The 19,167-nt window shown below is 34.9% G+C and overlaps 1 protein-coding gene across 2 annotated transcripts in view; it reads left to right on the plus strand.

Annotated features, from left to right (window-relative positions):
• Positions 1–19,167, plus strand: part of Tmprss15 (transmembrane serine protease 15) — a 136,938-nt gene that overhangs the window by 59,083 nt on the left and 58,688 nt on the right. For both annotated transcript variants that reach the window (XM_008830796.1, XM_008830795.1), the window contains 5 exons: positions 1,690–1,795; positions 2,350–2,500; positions 6,678–6,813; positions 15,871–15,960; positions 18,751–18,876. In XM_008830796.1, the coding sequence (XP_008829018.1) occupies positions 1,690–1,795; positions 2,350–2,500; positions 6,678–6,813; positions 15,871–15,960; positions 18,751–18,876 (609 nt within the window). The remainder of the gene's footprint in view (positions 1–1,689; positions 1,796–2,349; positions 2,501–6,677; positions 6,814–15,870; positions 15,961–18,750; positions 18,877–19,167) is intronic.

A 19,167-nucleotide genomic window follows, 5' to 3' on the forward strand; every position in this document is an offset into this window, starting at 1 on the left:
GGGTATTTAGACTAAATTTTAGGTAAATTGTATACTCTACTTTCAGAATTCATAATTTTGTAGAGACTTTTTTCATCTTTTGTTAGCTGAATAATTTAGCTGACATAGATAATAATTTAATATAGTATATTTTAAAGTGTTCCTTAATACTCATGATATCTATATCTATTAAAAATTTTAAAATTACTATAATTTCTGTAATCAATTTTGTTTTATGTGGATATGAACTCATATTTTAACTATATCAAAAGTTTCCAAACATGTTACTGCTTAATGAGTAAATAAGAGATGCAATATATTTCAAGTTATAACTAATGGATTGTAAATTCGTCCAGATGTAAACCACAATATGATGTGTCATGGTAATACACAATTTTAGCTAACTAGAAACATTTCCAAGCAGTTTGAGCATTTCCATAATTATTTCTTCTTCTCACATGTCCTAAGCAACTAAAAGTAAGATTGCCTCAAAACGCATTTGGATGTGAGCATTTTAGAGAGTGGATTCTGGGACCACTGTTATGTGAAGCTGTTCTTTTTCACTGCACTGTACAAGTGAACACTAAGTAGTGAAAATAAGCATTCATGAAACAGTACAGCATATATAAAAATGAGTAATGTGTTACTAGTACAAATTCTTAAACACATTTATTTTAAGCTTACATTTCATAATCCAATTTGAATGAATGTGCATATATTACATACATAAGCCATTTGACCATGATTTCACCTTGACAAAACACTCATTTATTCTCAATATTTTTTCTCGCTGGTCTATAATATGTGTTTATAGGCAATTCTACTGTTATTTCTTTTCTTAATATCTTATTCTCACTCTGCATGTTACACACGAATGTGCTTGAATTTTATATGCAACATTGCCTATATTTTTCTGTTAGAAGGCACAGGAGAGAAAATATTGATTTCAAGCAAATACAGAACTTCAACATTTTATAAAATATGCATTGCAATCAAATTAGATTAATCCAATATTTCATTTGCTTCATCTCATAGTTTGCTATATGATTCCTGCTTCTTGTTTTAATATATGAGTAGCAAGCTAAGAATAAAATAAATTCTCCTAAAAAAGTGATCCAGATGATCTTACCTAACTATACTTCAGACACTTGGAATGACATAAATCATTGGCTGTAATAATGAATTCTAGACTAGACCACACTTTATACAGTGTCTTGTGTTATGTCAAAAGCTTTATATGGATTAGCATACTGCCTGCCCCTCTATGATGTGACTAGTTATCATTTCAAGAAATAGCAACTTTAAGCTCTTATAAAATCAGACAACTTCCTTTTTAAAGGTATGCAATATAGTCAATAGGATGTAACACTGGTGGGGTTTTTTTTTCCTGAAATGCTTAATTCTTCCCTAAAATATGTACATGAATATTTGTGTATCATATGAGTTAGCCCAACAGAATGTCTAAATGCAGTCGGTCTTGTGCTGATTTTCTGTAAGATTTTAATTTATTTAAATATATAGAAAATTGGAATTAAAGCAGAAGAGAGAGTTGAGGAATAATTTTCCTAAACAACAACTTATTACAGCAGATGTTCTGCTTTCTAGATTCAAGTCTAGTATCCTGTCCAATGTATAAAAGTGTATTTCCTAATGTCTTGTATTAAAGGTTTGTTGCCTTTAAACAAGTAAATCTCTTGGTTACTTTTGTAGGATTTTACATCTCTACACCAACTGGGCAAGGATGGAGAAGGGAAAGAGTGGGGCTTTTTAGCCTTCCTCTAGACTCCACATTGGAGCCAGTCTGCCTAAGTTTCTGGTATGTTTCTTATCAGTTCCTTAGTTTCTCCTGGGAAACATTTTTAAAATTTTATTCATTATATTTATTTTATGTGTATGCATGTATTACCTTCATGTAGTGAAGTGCATTCATGTCATTCAGTGCCCACAGAGGTAGAAGAGCCTGTCGGATCCCCTGAGACTGGAGGTACAGACCGTTTTTAGCTGCCATGTGGGTGCTGGGATTAGAACCCAGGTATTCTGCAAGAACAACCAGTGTTCTTAACCACTGATAAAATCTCTTGAGCCCCAATCTCCTGGGAAACTTTTAAACACATTTTTAAAAATGATTATTAATGCCTTTCAAAGGCCACCAGGCTCAATTTCACTAAGATGTTAGCTGTAATCTTAGTGCATGCGTTGTTTCTTTTTCAATTGATAGAAAAACAAAATATTGGTAGACCCACCACTTTCCCCCAGTAACCTCCAAAATTAAAAAAGATAATACAAATACAATAAAAGATTTAAAAGGAAATAAAATGAATTTACTTCAAGGTGTAAGAGACCAAACGTCTTTGCTTTTTCACAAATTAGGTATTACATGTATGGTGAAAATGTTTATAACTTAAGCATTCATGTCATCAGTGACAAAAATGTGGTGAAAACAATTTTCCAAAGGGAAGGAAATTATGGAGAAAGTTGGTATTATGGACAGTACACATTATATGAAGCAACAGAATTTAAGGTACGTAAAATACTTTGTAATCTGTAGTTGAATTTACTCTGTAACTTATAGTGAATTCTCTTTCTATTGATTCAAGTATCCTTTGCAGTGACATGGTAAAAAAAAATTGTGAGAAAACTTAGTCACTTTTTATATTTTAAAAATATACCTTATTTTTATCCTTTAAAACATTTAATTTTCAATTGATATAATGAATAACATTTATTGAAAAATAATTTGCTAGATGAACATACAGTTTATAAAGGCCCATGAAGCCCACACAAAGTATGAAGTCTCTTTGTAGGAGACTTTTTCTTCCTTTGGCAATCCTGTCTTCCTTACTTGGTACAACCAGGGCCATCTAACTTTTCAAAAATTCCACCTAGTCAGCTCTACACTTTGAAGATAATGACCTTTTCATAGTAGGGTATCCGTGCCCATCAATATCCACCCAACTGGCCACACACTGGCAATCTCCATAGACTTCCTATGGAAAAAAAATTCTAGGAGCCATACCCTGGGAAAGTTTCTAATAATCTATTCTACATTAAGGTAAATTAATTTTTTCAGGTAACAGTTTAGTGTGTTCAATTCTTGAGGGCTGTTGCAAATAAAATATAAAACGCTATAAGCCTAATTGTTGGGCCAAATTAACAATATTCCAATTGAGTAATTTCAAATAAGATAGTGCACTTTCAGATGTATATTTGAACAGACCATGTCATCATCAAGGGCTTAAGTTCTCCCTTAAGACATGACATAGGCAGCAATAACCAGTGGCTGTCTTCAGTATTCCCTTTTTCCCTCCTTCTTTTGCCTACTTTATTTTATTTTAATTCTTTTTTAATGTATATTTTTATTGAATTTTTGTGCATTTCATACAAAAAATCTTAATCATCTTTATACATCGTTACCTATCCAGGCCCCTAATAACCCACCCCATCAGATCTCATGCACTGTCATTTGTGTTAAGGCCTAATGACTCAAGTTAATGTACCCAGACATCCCTCAGTACAAGCTCATCTATTGGGGTCTAGGTAGTCTATCTAGGGTCACTCCTTTAAAGAAGATCAGCTCTTCCTCACCCAGGGGTAATCAGTTGCCAAGAGTTCTTTTGCTAAAGTTGGGACCTGCTGCCCATTTCTCCAGTTCTATACTGGGAGTTTGTCTTCTTGAATTTGCAAGAGTCTTGTGCCTACTGACACAATTGCTGTGGATTTATATGAGCAAGGTCTAAGGAGCCTATAAGAATCTGTTTCCATATAATCATGCATCTCCTCCCCTGGCTCTTACAATCTTTCCACCCCCTCTTCCTCAGTGGTCCCTGAGCCATGGGTAGGTGAAGCATAATATAGGAATCCTGTCCAGGGATGCATATTCTATAGATTCTTATTCCCTATGCTTTGGACATTGTGGCCTATTGTGTTCATTGCCCTCTGTTCCATGAGGGGAATCTTTGTTGATAACAGCTGAGAGATGGATTGGATTAGTATTCATTCTACCCCTTGTTCCACTATGTTCCCTGAGCCTTAAGTATAAAATTTCCACTGTAGATGTGTCACTTAGGGTTGGGTATCTCACAGACACTTATTCTCTGTATGTGACCACGTGTAGAACTCTGTAATAGTTCTCCACCTTTTGCAAAAGAATCTTCTTTGATGCATGGTGACTGGCTTACTTGTCTGTAAATATAACCATTCATACTTAGCAGGTAGTAAGAAATTACATTTGTGATAAACTTCTACCAACAATGACCTCTCCAGCCATGTATATTTGGTTATCTTTACAGTATCAAACATGAGTTCCCTCCCATTGAGCAAGCTTTAAGTCCAGTTACATAGCTGTTGATTACCATTAAGACAAAAGTGCCACTATTGCAATCAATATAGTTTGCTCTGCCAGTCGTTGTGGTTATTAGGTTTTGAAGCTGGGGTTGGACCATTTATTGCTGTTCTTGCTTACCAGTTTGCATTGTGTCTTCCAAAATTATGAAAGGTAGCCTTCCAGAAGGTAAGTTCCAGGTCAGTTCCAGCTCCATTGATCTAAGTCCTGTGCCCAAAGTAAGTCCTGTCTTCAGCAATAGAATCTTATCTTCAAGTTCTGGGAGGCAATCGAGGGCTCTGGCAATAGCCTGTGTAATTTTGGGAGTCTCTTGGGCTACCCTCACCAACAACTCTAGTTTATCTTTTCAAAGAACCAGTTCTTAGATTCATTGATTTTTTGTATTGTTTTCTTTGTTTCTCTTTCATTAATTTATGCTCTGATATTTTTATTTCTTCTTATCTGTTGGGATTGAGTTTCATTTATTCTTGCCTTTCTAGAGTCTTGAGTTGAACTACTAAGTCATTTGTTTGTGCTCTTTCTGATGTTCTAGTGTAGACACTTAGATTTATAAGCTTCCCTCTTGGGACATCCTTTAAAGTGTCCCGGATGTTTTGCTGTATTTTATAATCATTTTAGTTTAATTTCAGGAATACTTTTATTTCTTTATTAATTTCTTCTTTGATCCATTCATCATTAAGGAGTTTGTTGGAATATTCATGAGTTTATATCTAGTTAGTAGAATGTCTTGTTGTTTATTTTAAGCCCTATTATGTTGTGACCCAATAGAATGTATGGAATTATTTCAAATGTTTTGTATTTGTTGAAGTTTGTTTTGTGGCCCAATATGTGTTTAATTTTAGAGAAATTTTCATGGGCTGCTGAATAGAAAGTCTATTCTTTGGTGCTTGGTTGGAATATTTGGTATATGTCTGTTAGATCCATTTGATGTATGGTAGATTAAATTCATATGTCTCTCTTTATTTTTTGCCTATTGAACCTGTCTATTGGACATAGTGGAGTATTATTGAAATCTCCCAATATTACTGAGTTGGTGTTAATATGTTTCTTAAAGTTCTATAGTACTGTTTTTATGAAATTGGGTGCACCAGAGTTTGGTGTGTATATGTTCTGGTGGTAGTGATTGGGTATGAAAAGCTGGTCTGTCTAGGCTTCAGGTTCTCTCTTTTGATTTTATATTGGGGGGACCAGATGGCTCCAGTCAGGTTAGCAGGAAAGCTCTAGGAAAACAAAGCAGGTCTGGCTTAGAGCCATTCAGTAGTATCAGAAGGATAGTGCAAAAGTCCAAGGAGAGGAGATGGGGAAAGAATGTGCTGATCCCTTCTAATCAGCAGGGAGGCTTAAGAGCTGGAGCAGTGGTAAGGACTGTTGATGGTCCCAAAGCAGGGGGATAGGCGTGGCTAGTGCAAATTGTCCAACTCACCCCAAAAGTCAAGTACTGTGGTCTCAGTCTCAAAAGCTCTGAACAAGCTAGGAGAGGCTGTGGGGTGAGGCAGTCCATGCCCCTACTATCCAGTAGAAAAGCTTGGCCCTGGATCAGTGGGAGGGGCTGCAGATGGTACCAAAGTAGGGGGATGGGTGTAGCATGATTTAGCAAGCTCAACTCAAGGCCAAGTCGGGCACTCAGTCAGTCTTAAAAGGTGTTCACAGGCAAGGAGAAGTTATGGGAGAAGGACGTCCAGGCCCCAACTCTCTTTTATTTCTTTACATTCTTTACTGTGCACTTTTCTTTCCTAATTTTGTTTGTTATGATAATTCAAATAAGGAGAAATGGAAATTAAAGGAACAAGACTAAAGAAGTGAGAAAATAAGTATTTCTGGTGGCAAACCTGCCCCTGAGAATCTTTTCTAAGGGCAACCAATGCTCCAATAACCATGATCAGCTGCAGTCCTAAAGCACTAAGTGTGAATTTTCAAAACTTAATAATACCTGCTTAAGTAATGTTATTTTAGTGTATTATTTTAATAATTTTATATCTTATTTATTGTATTATTATAGTTGATCTCTTATTGAACTTAATTTTTGAATCATACTTCATCATATAGCACTTATACAGTAATCGGGTAATATAAGTATAATAAGAAATATTATGGTATATCTGGGGTTCAGTACTTTCTGATATTTCAGGCACACAGTGAGGTTTTACAGTGTATCTCTTAACAGTGGGAGACTACTGTACTTGCATTTTGCTATGATACTGAGTGAGTTTTAAAAATAAATTTTTTATGTATATGAGTGTTTTGTCTGCATGTATGTAGGTACACTCACGTTGTGCAATGCCTGCAAGGGTCAGAAGAGGGCATCGGATCCCCTGGAACTGGAGTGAAATCATTCATGTATCTCTCCAACTTTCAGGTTATGATCAGTGCCTTTAAAAATCCAGGTCTAAGTGACATAGCTTTGGATGACATAAGCCTAACACATGGAATTTGCAGTGAGAGTCTTTATCCAGAACCAACCTTGGTTCCAACTCCTCCACCAGAGCTTCCTAGTAAGTAAACTCAATGAATGTCTTCTGTAAGTCATGAACGTATCTTATTTTTTATCTCTAAGATTAGATTAGTGTCTGTCATTGTGATATTTCACAACATTCTTATCTTTGTGGCACCTGCCTTTGCTGTCTTTGCCCCCTTTGCTGTCTTCCCTCAGATCATTTATCTTATTTCAAGTCCCATGCAGCCTCCTCCCTACTGCTGTCCTTCCTCTCATCTAACATTAGTTTTTCTTTGTTTCCTTTCTCAATTTTTAGACTTTACACATACACCTACTTACATATATACATTACAGCCTATAGAAAAGTAAAAGTAAATTTAATAGAGGCCTTAAATAAAATAGAAGCCACTCTCAAGAATGGACTTCCTATCTCCCTTGGTGGCCAGCTACAGTCTTGACTCCACACCTGGTCATTGGGCACCCAGGCCTTGACAGTGAACCTTTCCCACTCCCAGGTCTTAAGTTTTCAATCACTTTTCTGTTGCTCTCTACAACCCCAGTCTACATTCGCTTATGTCCTACAGGAAATGTAAATCACATAATTGAACTTCTAGTGGTAAAAATCCCAGTCTGGGAAGTTAATTTTTTTTAATTTGACATACAAAAGAAATCAATGACATAAAGACTGAATATGATCAATACCAATCCCCAGGCAGAGCTCCTGAAGAAAAAAAAAATGTAAAGGATGAAAATGACCCATGAATCACTATTCTCCATGTACTAAACAGGGCCATGAGTTTATGACCTGGTTCCCCAACTCTGGACAACTTCCTGTTCTAAAAGTCTTTTCTCTCTTAGTAAACTGTCTCTGCTTCAACCATTAAAACAGAGAAAAGAAAAAAATAAATGGAATGAACAGCTTCATGTAAGCTCAAGTCATACAAAAATCCCAGCGTAGATGTGGTGAAGTAGGTAAGAAACTCCAAACCTATATAAGGAACTATGGTAACTGATGACTGATGGGAAGGAGAGATTCAGTGTTGTTTAAGGGTGAGACTCTTAATAGTTAAACCAAGATCCAGTGGATAAATCCACACTGAAGGGAATTTGGGGTGTCACAAAGCTGACTCTCTCTCTCTCTCTCTCTCTCTCTCTCTCTCTCTCTCTCTCTCTATATAGTATGTATATGTATGCATATATATGTGTGTATATATATGTATGTATATATGTTTGTGTGTCTAAATATATATTATATATGAAGATATATATGAGTACAGAAATTTTGTGGGAAGTCAGTAAGAGGGGTACAAATATGGGAGGGGATCTAAATATTATAAAAATGATATATTGTATGAGATTTGTACAAATTCACTAAATTTAGTTAAAACAATAAACAGAGGCTGATAAAATGTTTCAGTGGATAAAGTCCTTTGCCACCCTGCTTGATGACTTGATTTTGGTCCCTGAATCCACATAGTAAGGAGAAAACTGGCTCTAAGAAGCTGTCCTCTGGGGGCTGGTGAGATGGTTCAGAGATTGGGAGAGCTGACTGCTCTTGCAGAGGACCCGGGTTTGATTCCCAGCACCCATATGGTGGCTAACCATCTGTAACTCCAGTTCCAGGAGAATGCAATGCCTTCTTCTGACCTCTGTGGGCGTTGCATGACACGGGTGCACTTACACACATGCAGGCATAACACATAAAATAAAAATTTTTTTAAAGTTGTCCTTCTCACCCTGACCTCCATTATACTCACAGTGTCATAACCCTAGCACCCACAAAGGAAAAGAATTTTACTGAACTTTTGTGCATCTCATACATAACATCTTAGTCATCTTTATGGCCCCTTCCCCTTTGGCACCCTCCCATGACCCCTCCCCCACTGGATTTAGTGCATTCTGTCATTTACGTTAAGGCCTATCAAATCAAGTTAGTGTCCTTTGACATCCTTCAGGGCATGTTCACCCACTGGATCTAGTCAGCCTATCTGGAGTAACTTCTTTAAAGAAGATCACTTCTTCCTCACCCAGCAGTAATCAGCTCCCTTAGGTCTCCATCTAAGATTGGGGCATGCTGCTCATTTCCACAGTTCTATGCTGGATTTTTGTTCGCATGTGTTTACATAGATCTTGTGCATACTGTCACCATTGCTGTTAAGCTCATATGCACAAGTTCCCAGGAGTCTGTAAGATTCTATATCCATGTGGTCATGCACCTCTTCCCTGGCTACAATCTTTCTGTGTCTTCTTCTGCAAAGGTTCCTGAGCACTGGGTGGGTGAAGTTTGAGAGTCCTGTTCAAGGACCCACACTCTGCAGACTCATATGCTCTACAGTGACCATTTGTGGTCTTTTGTGTTCATTGCCCTCTATTCCATGAGGGAGCGTCATTGATGAGAGTTGAAAGATGCATTCGTATTTTCTCTGCCCCTTGTTCCACTAGGTTCCATAAGCCTTAAGTGTAGAAGTTCCATTGTTGATGTGTCACTTATGATTGGGCATTTCACAGATACTAAATCTCTGTGTATGACCAGTTGTGGGACTTTGTAAAAGTCTCTTGTCTGTTGCAAAAGAAGCTTCTTTGATTCATGGTGGCTAGCACACTTGTCTGTAAATATAAGGATTCATATTTAGCACGTACTAAGAAAATACATTTATTTAGGGATGTGACAGTCTTGGAGATTTCTCTAAGATCTATGACCTCTCCAGCCATGTGTATTTGACTATTTTTAGTTTTCCACTCGGGTTCCCTTCTAAAAGGGGGACTCCAACGGAGTGGACTTTAAGTTCAATTAGGTAGATGTTGATGATCCCCAAATAAAGGTGCCATTGCTGCCCTAATATAATTTGCTGTGCCAGTCGTTATTGTGGTTATTAAGCCTTAAAACTGGGATTGGACCACTGATTGACGTCCTCCCTTAGCAGCTTGCATAGTGTGCTACAAAAATTTGTTTTGTTTTAGTTTTTGTTTAGTTATTCATTTTTTCAGCTATGTTGTTTTAATAGGTCAAATTTCCTGTAGATGTGTAAATAACTGGAGTTTAACAACTTGTAACAAGTGATATGCCATTAATCAAGGATATAATTATATGTTCAAAGTAGCTCCATGTCACAATGTTGAATGTATACCCCACAAAGACTGATTTATACTTCTTGTCTTGTATATCGACATGTTTAGATGTATGAAGTCTGCATTATTTCTAGCATTCATTTAAGTCATAAATGCTGCTATATGAATAACACTGTGAAAGAAATATGAGGTAATGATGATTCATGAAAATTTAACCTGATTTATACTATTTAAAACAATACAGGAGTAGATAATCTGTGAGAAAATTGATTAAGAATTGAAAATATTAGCAGAACAAAGTGTTAAGGAAACACTTAGATAAAAGGAATCACTGATGAAGCTGAAAGAAAACCTGAAAAAGATCCTGCAGTTGTGGTTTGTTTGTGATTAGTTCTGGGACAAGCCTAGGACTATGGGCATGCTAGACAGATGCAAAAGTGTGTATCTTGAATTTTAGGCTTAATTCAAATCGCCATTACTTCACCAGTGTCTGCTCTAATATCACATAATCAATAAATATTATTTAAACATGAACTAAACATTCTCTTTTCTCTTGCCTAGCATTTTGGTCATCTTCTTCTTTTGGTGACAAATACATTCTTGTGAAGCAAACTTTTGTCACTGGCACTAAAGCTTGGAGAAAATGCCAACATGAATTCAATAACTGGGCTTCATACCATTTAGAGATAGTGCTTTTACTTCATTTTGTGTGGGAGCCCTACCCTTCTAGTACATAATGAGTTTACCGCAAAATTACACATTCAAAATTCTTAGAATAAATACTGGTTTGATAAATATTTCTTATAAACAAAATATTTCTTATCAATATCTTGCTAATTTAGCATGACAATCATATAAAACAATAGTCTCCTATCATTTTATCCCTCTGTTAATGAATAAATGTTCAAATATTTTTCTGCTCAATAACCATAGCTTTAGATGCTTCATATTTAAAATATAGCAAAATCACATTAGTTAACATACAAAATTTGAAAAAGGATATATTACATATTATATATATACAAATAAATTTTAAACATGGTTTCCCATGTAAAAATCTATATGATTTATAACACTATCTTATCTATTCTAGCCCAAAAGTGAAAAATACACTATCTCAATATATAAAAGCCTGTTATCCTGCATAATTTAACATTAGGAAAATTATACTAGTAGAATAATACATCTGATTTTAAAATATAAACGCAGAACATGCCCAGAGTATATTTGTTCCACTTTACAATTGGTTCACTTTGAGGCAATCTTTAGCACAGCAGAAAATGTTAATTACTGCCTAATGTGTGCTGAACAATTTCATTCTAATGACATTTGCAGTTGGTTCAGTGGAAGTCTTATTTGTGCAGAGCTTTTCTGGTTCCAGATCACTGATTTGTTTAAGCAGAAATAAAGGAAGCCATAGTTGACTGCCTAAAACCCTTTTTCGCCCTTTAGAGAGCATTTAAATAAAAAGTAGTAATCTCAGACATACGAGTGAATGCTAACGCTCACTGCCCTTCCCCATTCCTGGGGTACGTGTTGTGTCTAGCTTTGTGGAAATGTAAGTTTATAGCTGCAGGGATCAGGAATTCTATTCTGTAACTTTTCACTGCTCCTCCATTTCCATGATCATGCCTGAGATACCAAGACATTTTAAGATTGGAACCATTCTGTTACTCAAACGTCATACTGCTTTGAAACACAATTTTGATAATTTGGGACAAAGTAAAGTAGCAAAAAAATAAATAAATAAAATCTACATTTCATGCCCCTGACTGTTTTCTGGGTTCTTAAAACTGATTAAGATAAAAGTAAGCATATCCGTTTTAATGTTCCCTAGTCTATTTTGTCATGATATAAGCCATTTTTCACTTCTTAATAAACAATGAGGTAATTTGGAAAAATGAATGACATTGCATCTTAGTAAGAGCTAAGCAACTTGACTAGAGTTCTCCATGGAAATGGGTCTGCACTCCTTCCCTCGGTGGCCTCTCCAGCAGCTCACTGTTCTCTGACATTTGTCTTACTTAGTAATTCTAGCAATCACCATACTGAATGCATTTCTAGAATCCTTTCTTAATGAGTTATTGCCTGCTCTACCCTTTACAAAATTAGCTTAATTATAGATATTATTGGCTAAATATCTATTAATACAAATGAAATTTGATCATTATGAATAAAAATTTAAACTTAGTTGCAACAAATTTAATAAAACTATTTACATCATGAATACTTACAATAATGTATTAGTAGAAATATAAATTTTGATAAACTGAACCCAAACTTTTCATCAGAGATTTCTTTTTAGATTACAGTCTAAATCTTTAAAATATTCAATATAATATTAAATGATTTGTTATATATTACTATAATAATAGACAGCAAATTGTTGAATTTGAAAACTACTGGAACATAATAATATATGTGACTCATTACTCAAATTACATCTATTATTTCCCTCATGAAAGTGCCAATAAAATCCTACTATTGACTGATAATGAATTTATTTTTATTTTACTTTAATTTTTATTGAATTTTTCAATTTTAATAAAATATATTTAGAGTCTCTCCCCTAAATTCATCTCCCTTTACCACCCCCTGCCCAATTTAATGCACTCTGTTATATGTCTAATAAGGCCAGGAGAGTCTAATTTGTGTCTCCAAATGTCCTTCAGTGTGGGTTCATCCATTGGAGCCTGTTTCACTTACTAAGACTCACATACTTGAATAAAACTTGCTCTCCCTGTCTCTGTAGCCAATAGTTTATTAGGTATGGTTTGGTTTTCTTACCACTTCTGAGCATATATTGCTGGAATTTTGTCTGGTTCGAGCTCAAATGGTACTTGTGTGTGTGTGTTGTCACAATTGCTGAGTTCATTTGAGTAATGAACAGCTGACTGGAAAATTCTGTTTCCTTGTGGTCATCCACCACCTCTGGCTATTACAATATTTTTGCCCCCCCCCTTCTAAAAAGTCTTCAGTTATGCAAAGATGTAGTGTTTTCTCAAAATATCCAATATTATTAGAATTATATGATTTTGGAATTTTCTTATTTCTTAAAAAAATGGGAATAATAATAGTGTATACACAAATACACACTCACTCACAAACACAGATGTACAAACACTAACATACCTATAAAGGTATGCAAGTACAACTACATACACACATATACATAAACATGAGCATACATACACACATACATTCACAAAAAATGGATGCACATGAGCACACACATATGAACATAAATATATGCTTAAATTCAGACACATGAATACATACAGCCATGCACACATGTCTACATCTGCACATACATGCATATAGTCACATACATACCTTCATATACATAAACACAGGTGTTCACACATACACATCCATAAAAACTTATATATCTACATGAATATGTATTCACAGATACATATATACACATACACACATACTCAAGTATGTGCACATACAGACACTTGCATACATATAATACAGACAAGCACACATTTATACAGAGACACATAACATGCACACACATGTGCTTCAAAATACAAGCTCACATAAGCATACTCATACAAACCTAAACTCATATACACATATTCATATATGCACATGAATACATACCCACATACACATGCAGTCTCACAAATTCATGGGCATAAAACACACACAGGCACACATATATGCATATACACAATCGCATCTGCATATGTTCACACATGTAAACATACATGCAAACACATATACAGCATGCATCTGATCACACACAAGCACACTCTCATCCACATGTATATCTATGTAACCAAACACAGATACCCATACACAAACACATGCACATATACGCAAAAACATTGAGGATTGATAGAAGCTTTAAAGGCAGTTGATAATTTTTAAAATTAAATGAGTCATGTGTGAGTTTTAGGAGTGTAACATCATTCTTTAGCAGTGTTTGAAAAATTATTAGTCACATAATCAATGGGTTGACCAGATCACTGCCCTACTTCCTCATTGTTCTTCATTCTTTGCTTCAAATACCTCCCTGTTTACAATACTTTTTCATTTTGAATTGATCTCTCATTGACTGTAATTAATGCTTTCCTCCAGAAGTTCTTCTGTTATCTGTTTCCATCATATACCTACTCAGTGCTTCTTATTAAGATGGTCTTCCAGGCACAGTCATGTGCTAGTTTATGGGCCACACACACATTTCAGGATGGCTATGAATGTAGCACATTTCTAGATACCATGTAGCAATGTCAAAGGGTTTCATGCTCACTCTAAACCCTGTTTGTGGTTTGGATCAGATGGTAGCAATGATCTGATTTAATCAATTCAAATACTGACAGTAAAGTATGATAGCAGGAGCTTGAGCCTATGTTGAAGTCTTGACTTTGATACCTGGTGAATGTGCATGTCATTAACAAATAACCAAAGAACTACCAATTTCATTTACGTTGAAATAATAGTAGTTGCATAATCAAAAATGGTCCTCTGAAAATCAGAACAAAGCTTTTTTTGATTTTTATAAGCTTATTATAATATGGACAAGCCTCTCTTAAGAAGACAAATGAACAAGTCTTACCACTTTGCACCACTGTACAATTTGGCAATAATACTACAAGTGAATCAGAATAGTAGCCTCTAACATACTATGCACATCAATAAATCCAAGTTTAAGAATATTGTTACATCATAATCATTAGATGATCACATGAAGGCAACACCACTGCTATAGGTAAAGTACACTTAAATATCCTTCCTAAAACCTGCCTTCTAGATTTTGGGAAGCAAATAATTCCAGTTTTATCTGCTTTTACTAAAAAGATAATAATCATATAGTATTCAAATTACATTAATTTTGTCATCATTTTTAAATATAACACAAGTTATCAATTAAAGCTGAGCTACCTAATGTAGTTGGTAAAGTTTTATATACTTTAGAATAGTTTCTAATGAGAAAATAATATTAGGATGTTAACATGCCTATAATCTAAACTATAAGATCTATGTTCCAATTTTCTAATAAATTTGAATTAAGATCTGGAAATCTCAAATTGACTCTTTGAAAATGTTGAGCACCAGATCTATCCAGAGAAAGTTTTTTATTGCTGGTTGTCTGTTTGTTTGTTTCGTTTTTTTAGACCAGCTCTCAGGTAATACAGTCTGGCAGGGATCTTGCTATGTCTCTGAGGCTGGCATTGAACTCCTAATCCTTATTCCTCCCTGTCTCAAAGGCTGAGATGACAAGCAGGAACCAACACAGAAGAATTATTAAATGAGTGGAGGGAGTTTCAGTTAGTCTCCCTTTATTGACTCAAACACTCATTACCCAAGAGGGCCTCTTCTCAGTAATTCAAAAGTAAAAGGAAACTGTAAAAAGCCAAAAAGTATGATTGGTAGATTAATGACTTACTGAACCTTCTTAAAGAGAAGAGGCAGATACAGGCTGTTTTCTAATAGCAATATTTATGTTTTTCTCCATTAAAGATTCCATCTCTCCTTCACTGAAACCTCTTTATAAAAGATGTATGGCAGAAAGCTGTCACTTCTTCAAATCAATTTGGGCAGTTCTTGAAGATTCATAAAGGCAAAGGTTGGAGAGATGACTCAGAGGTTGAGAACACTGGCTGCCCTTCAGAGGATCTGGGTTCAGTTCCAAGTACCCACATGGCTCCCAACAACTATCTGTAACTCCAGTTCCAGGGCTAACAACAGTCTCTTCACTCTAGTTCCAGGGAATCTGAGACCATCTTCTGACCTCAGTAGGCATTGCACAACATGAGTGCGCTTATCCTCCTGCACATAAAAAAATAAAATATTAAATAAAAAATATATGTATAAAGGCAATAAGGATAGGAAGATTTTCAGGACTGCTCTAATAAAAACAATGATTTGTTTATGTTTTCCTAATGTAAGGTAGAAAATTATCTTTTACATAACTCAGAATGAATCTGTCAAAACCAGTGTTCCAGGAAATGTATTTGTATAATGGGGGGCATCTAATGGGATCTCTCTGAAATAAGTATGATGTTACTAATGCCATTTTACTGCTTCCTTTCAGCCAACTGTGGAGGACCTTTTGAATTGTGGGAGTCAAATACAACATTCAGTTCTCCGAATTTTCCAGACATCTACCCTAATCAGGCTTTTTGTGAGTCTTAACTTTCCCAAACTATCAGAAAAAAAAAAAAATGTGCTTAACAAGGTTAGGTCTCCCTGAACACAACAAAACAGCTTATGAATTTGCCAAAATGAACATAATAGCATGTCTACATATAAATTCTTTTTAAATTATTTATTTTTATTTAATGTGTATGAGTACTTTGCCTCTATGTATCTAAGTGCACCACATGTATGCAATGCCCACTGAGATCAGAAGAGGGTGTTGGATTCCCTGGAATTGGAGCTACAGATGGCTATTAGCTGCCATGTGAGTGCTGGGAACTGAACCCTGATACTCTGCAAGACCAACCAGTGCTGTTAACCCCTGAGTCATCTCTCCAGCCCCTGATAGTCTTAATATAATCACAAGAATCAAAACTATTGCTAGCTTTTTTTAAATCAAAAGCAATGAAAAGATATTTAATATGTTTTCAAAAAACTTTCATGATTATTCTTTAAAGCATTTCTTACTACTAGAATTTATTTATTTATTTATTTATTTATTTATTTATTTATTTATTTATTTTGGTCTTCTTTGAGACAGGGTCTCCCTGTAGCCCCAGCTGTCCTGGAACTCACTACGTAGACCAGGATGGCCTTGAATTCACAGAGATCCTCTTGAGAAACAGCTGCAAAGAGATTGCATCATCTGCATTAAAGACACAGATTTCCCAGTCTGTCCTACAAAGATTCTATTTCATTAGATGTGAACTGGAAAACAGACATGATCTTCCCATGACAATGCCTGGTGAAGGCTCAAATAGAGAATTCCTCCAGTGAGATAAATTCTCCAATGGCAGTCAAAATTGGATTAGAACATGCTATCCTTTTTCTGCAGTGATCAAGAGCTAGGTAATAGTTTCAAGGCAAACAGAGCCATTATTATAAGACTACAGCTGATCCAAATAAATAAACAGCCATTAATCCCTTCTGACTTTAATAGGGAAAGAATAGGCAAAGATTATTCACCCAACTTTATTCTGAAGACAGTTTTTAAAGCTATCTTTTGAACAAATACTATTTTTAAATTCAAAATCAGTAGAAAATTGAAACAATTTGTAGAAATTTGTTTATTTCTCCAAATATGTGCTAAGCTTTTTACTTATCAGACACTGAAATAAGTGAATATACATCATAGCATGGATGCAAATTCAGATAATATATCAGGCATAATAAAATTTTTAAAATACTTTTAATGTGGCCAGGTATGGTGGCTCATGACTTTAGTCCCAGCACTGGAGATATAGAGGCAAGTAGATCTCTATGAGATCAAGGCCATACAGGTCTACATAGTGACTTTCGGGCCAGCTGGACCTATGTGGAGACCCTGTCTCAAAAAAATAGTAACCAAAAAAACCCTATTAAAGTAAGAGTACAGATATTATTAAATAAGGGCAATGATAAAATAAAGGCATTGGGCAGGGACATGGGAGCGTCTATAATATACAAATCAAGGAAAATTCATTAACAGGAGCAGGTTAAATTGGAAATATGAAGGGATTTTGATGCATGTTATGAATCTAAAATTATATGTAAAATGAAAGGATACATTTCTAGCAATTTTTCTGAAAAATAATGATAAAACCAAGCTTGCATTTCATGTGGATCCATCTGGCTATAGTATCAATTATCGACGTTCAGGAGAGAGATCCATCAGCATCAGCAGTTAGAAATTATGAAACTGCAGAGCCTTGCACTCTAACATTACAATAAGTGTTGAGAATTAAATGGGATTGAAGGGCTGTAGGAGACAGGATTAGAGGCTTTGGAAATTGAGTAGATATCATAAGATCAAGGAGCATGCCCAAATTTCTGCTGTGAGCAGTTGTGACTCTCTGACTGTGATTTGTAATCCTCGAGAGAGAAGACACATGAGTTTTCCAGTGAGATATTTCCATGTGTCATTTAGAACCTGTGGGATTAAGATAGCCGTATCTATATATACTAAATACTTTTATGTGTTTACTTATGAAAAAAATGCAGAGAGTAAAATCTTAGAGGTCAGCACTCTACAGATAAAGTTTTACTCCTTAAACTTGTATGAGAACAACAAACTGAAGAAGGAAGCAGTATAGAAGAGAAAGTGAAGATTAAGTCATTTTAGAAATTAATAAAAAACAAGGAATATTTATTGATGGTGACATTTTTCAAAATGAATTATCAGCATGCAACACATTTAAATAAATGGAAAAATTCAGATAAATATTAAACTTTGCTTGTTTTACATATTCATTTGTATCATCTTACAAAGTTTATAACATAAAATTAGTTGAACTGGGGTCAAAAAGAAAGCACATAAGGCAAAAATGTGTGCTATCTAGACTGACAACCTGAGTTTGATTCCTAGAAACCACATGGTAGAAAGAAAGAACTCCTTCAGAAAGTTGTTTTCTGACTTCTACACATGTACAGTAGAATGCACACTCCCAGTCCCCTCACAAACACACGCAATAAATAAATGTAAAAACTTTAAAAAAGAAAAATACATGGATCGAACTATAATATTAGTATCTATTGACATTCATAAACATTGTGTTGTTAGAATAAATAGTTTCTTACATAATTTGATAAGTATTTTATTTTACACAACATCAATTCAAATATGATCTATTGTAACAAATTTAATTGAATCTTACTGTACACATTTCTGACCAAACCAATGTATTACCTTTTCTAATCAAAAAGCAAAAATAAAACAATGAAAAACGAGGCAATGAAGACTTAAAAGAAGCCCAAAGAGTATATTGTAAATTAATTGCTGATATTTATTACTTTAAAGGTGTCTGGAATTTAAATGCAGAAAAGGGAAAAAATATACAACTCCATTTTCAGGAATTTGAGTTACAAGATATTTATGATGTGATTGAAGTCAGAGACGGTGTGGATGATGATTCCTTGCTCTTAGGTAAGTCTGAAATTTGAATACTCTAAAAGCTGTAGAGATCATGATACTTGATTCATGGAAAGAACATTTCTCCACAGAAAAAATAATTTTACAACTGGCTACATAAAATTAAAATGATGGGATAATGTTGAGTTTAATTATGGAACAATTTTGCAGTGGTGAAAAAAATATTTCTCTTGAACAGATTGCAAGCTAAGATTGATACTTTTTCACCTCAGGTCTCAAAAGCTAGTAGCAATTAACTATAAAAATACATAGACTATGTACACCAATAGCTGAAAGAAAACCTAT

The sequence above is a fragment of the Nannospalax galili genome, unplaced genomic scaffold (assembly GCF_000622305.1).
Source record: "Nannospalax galili isolate Female #2095 unplaced genomic scaffold, S.galili_v1.0 scaffold654, whole genome shotgun sequence".
Classification (NCBI taxonomy): domain Eukaryota; kingdom Metazoa; phylum Chordata; class Mammalia; order Rodentia; family Spalacidae; genus Nannospalax; species Nannospalax galili.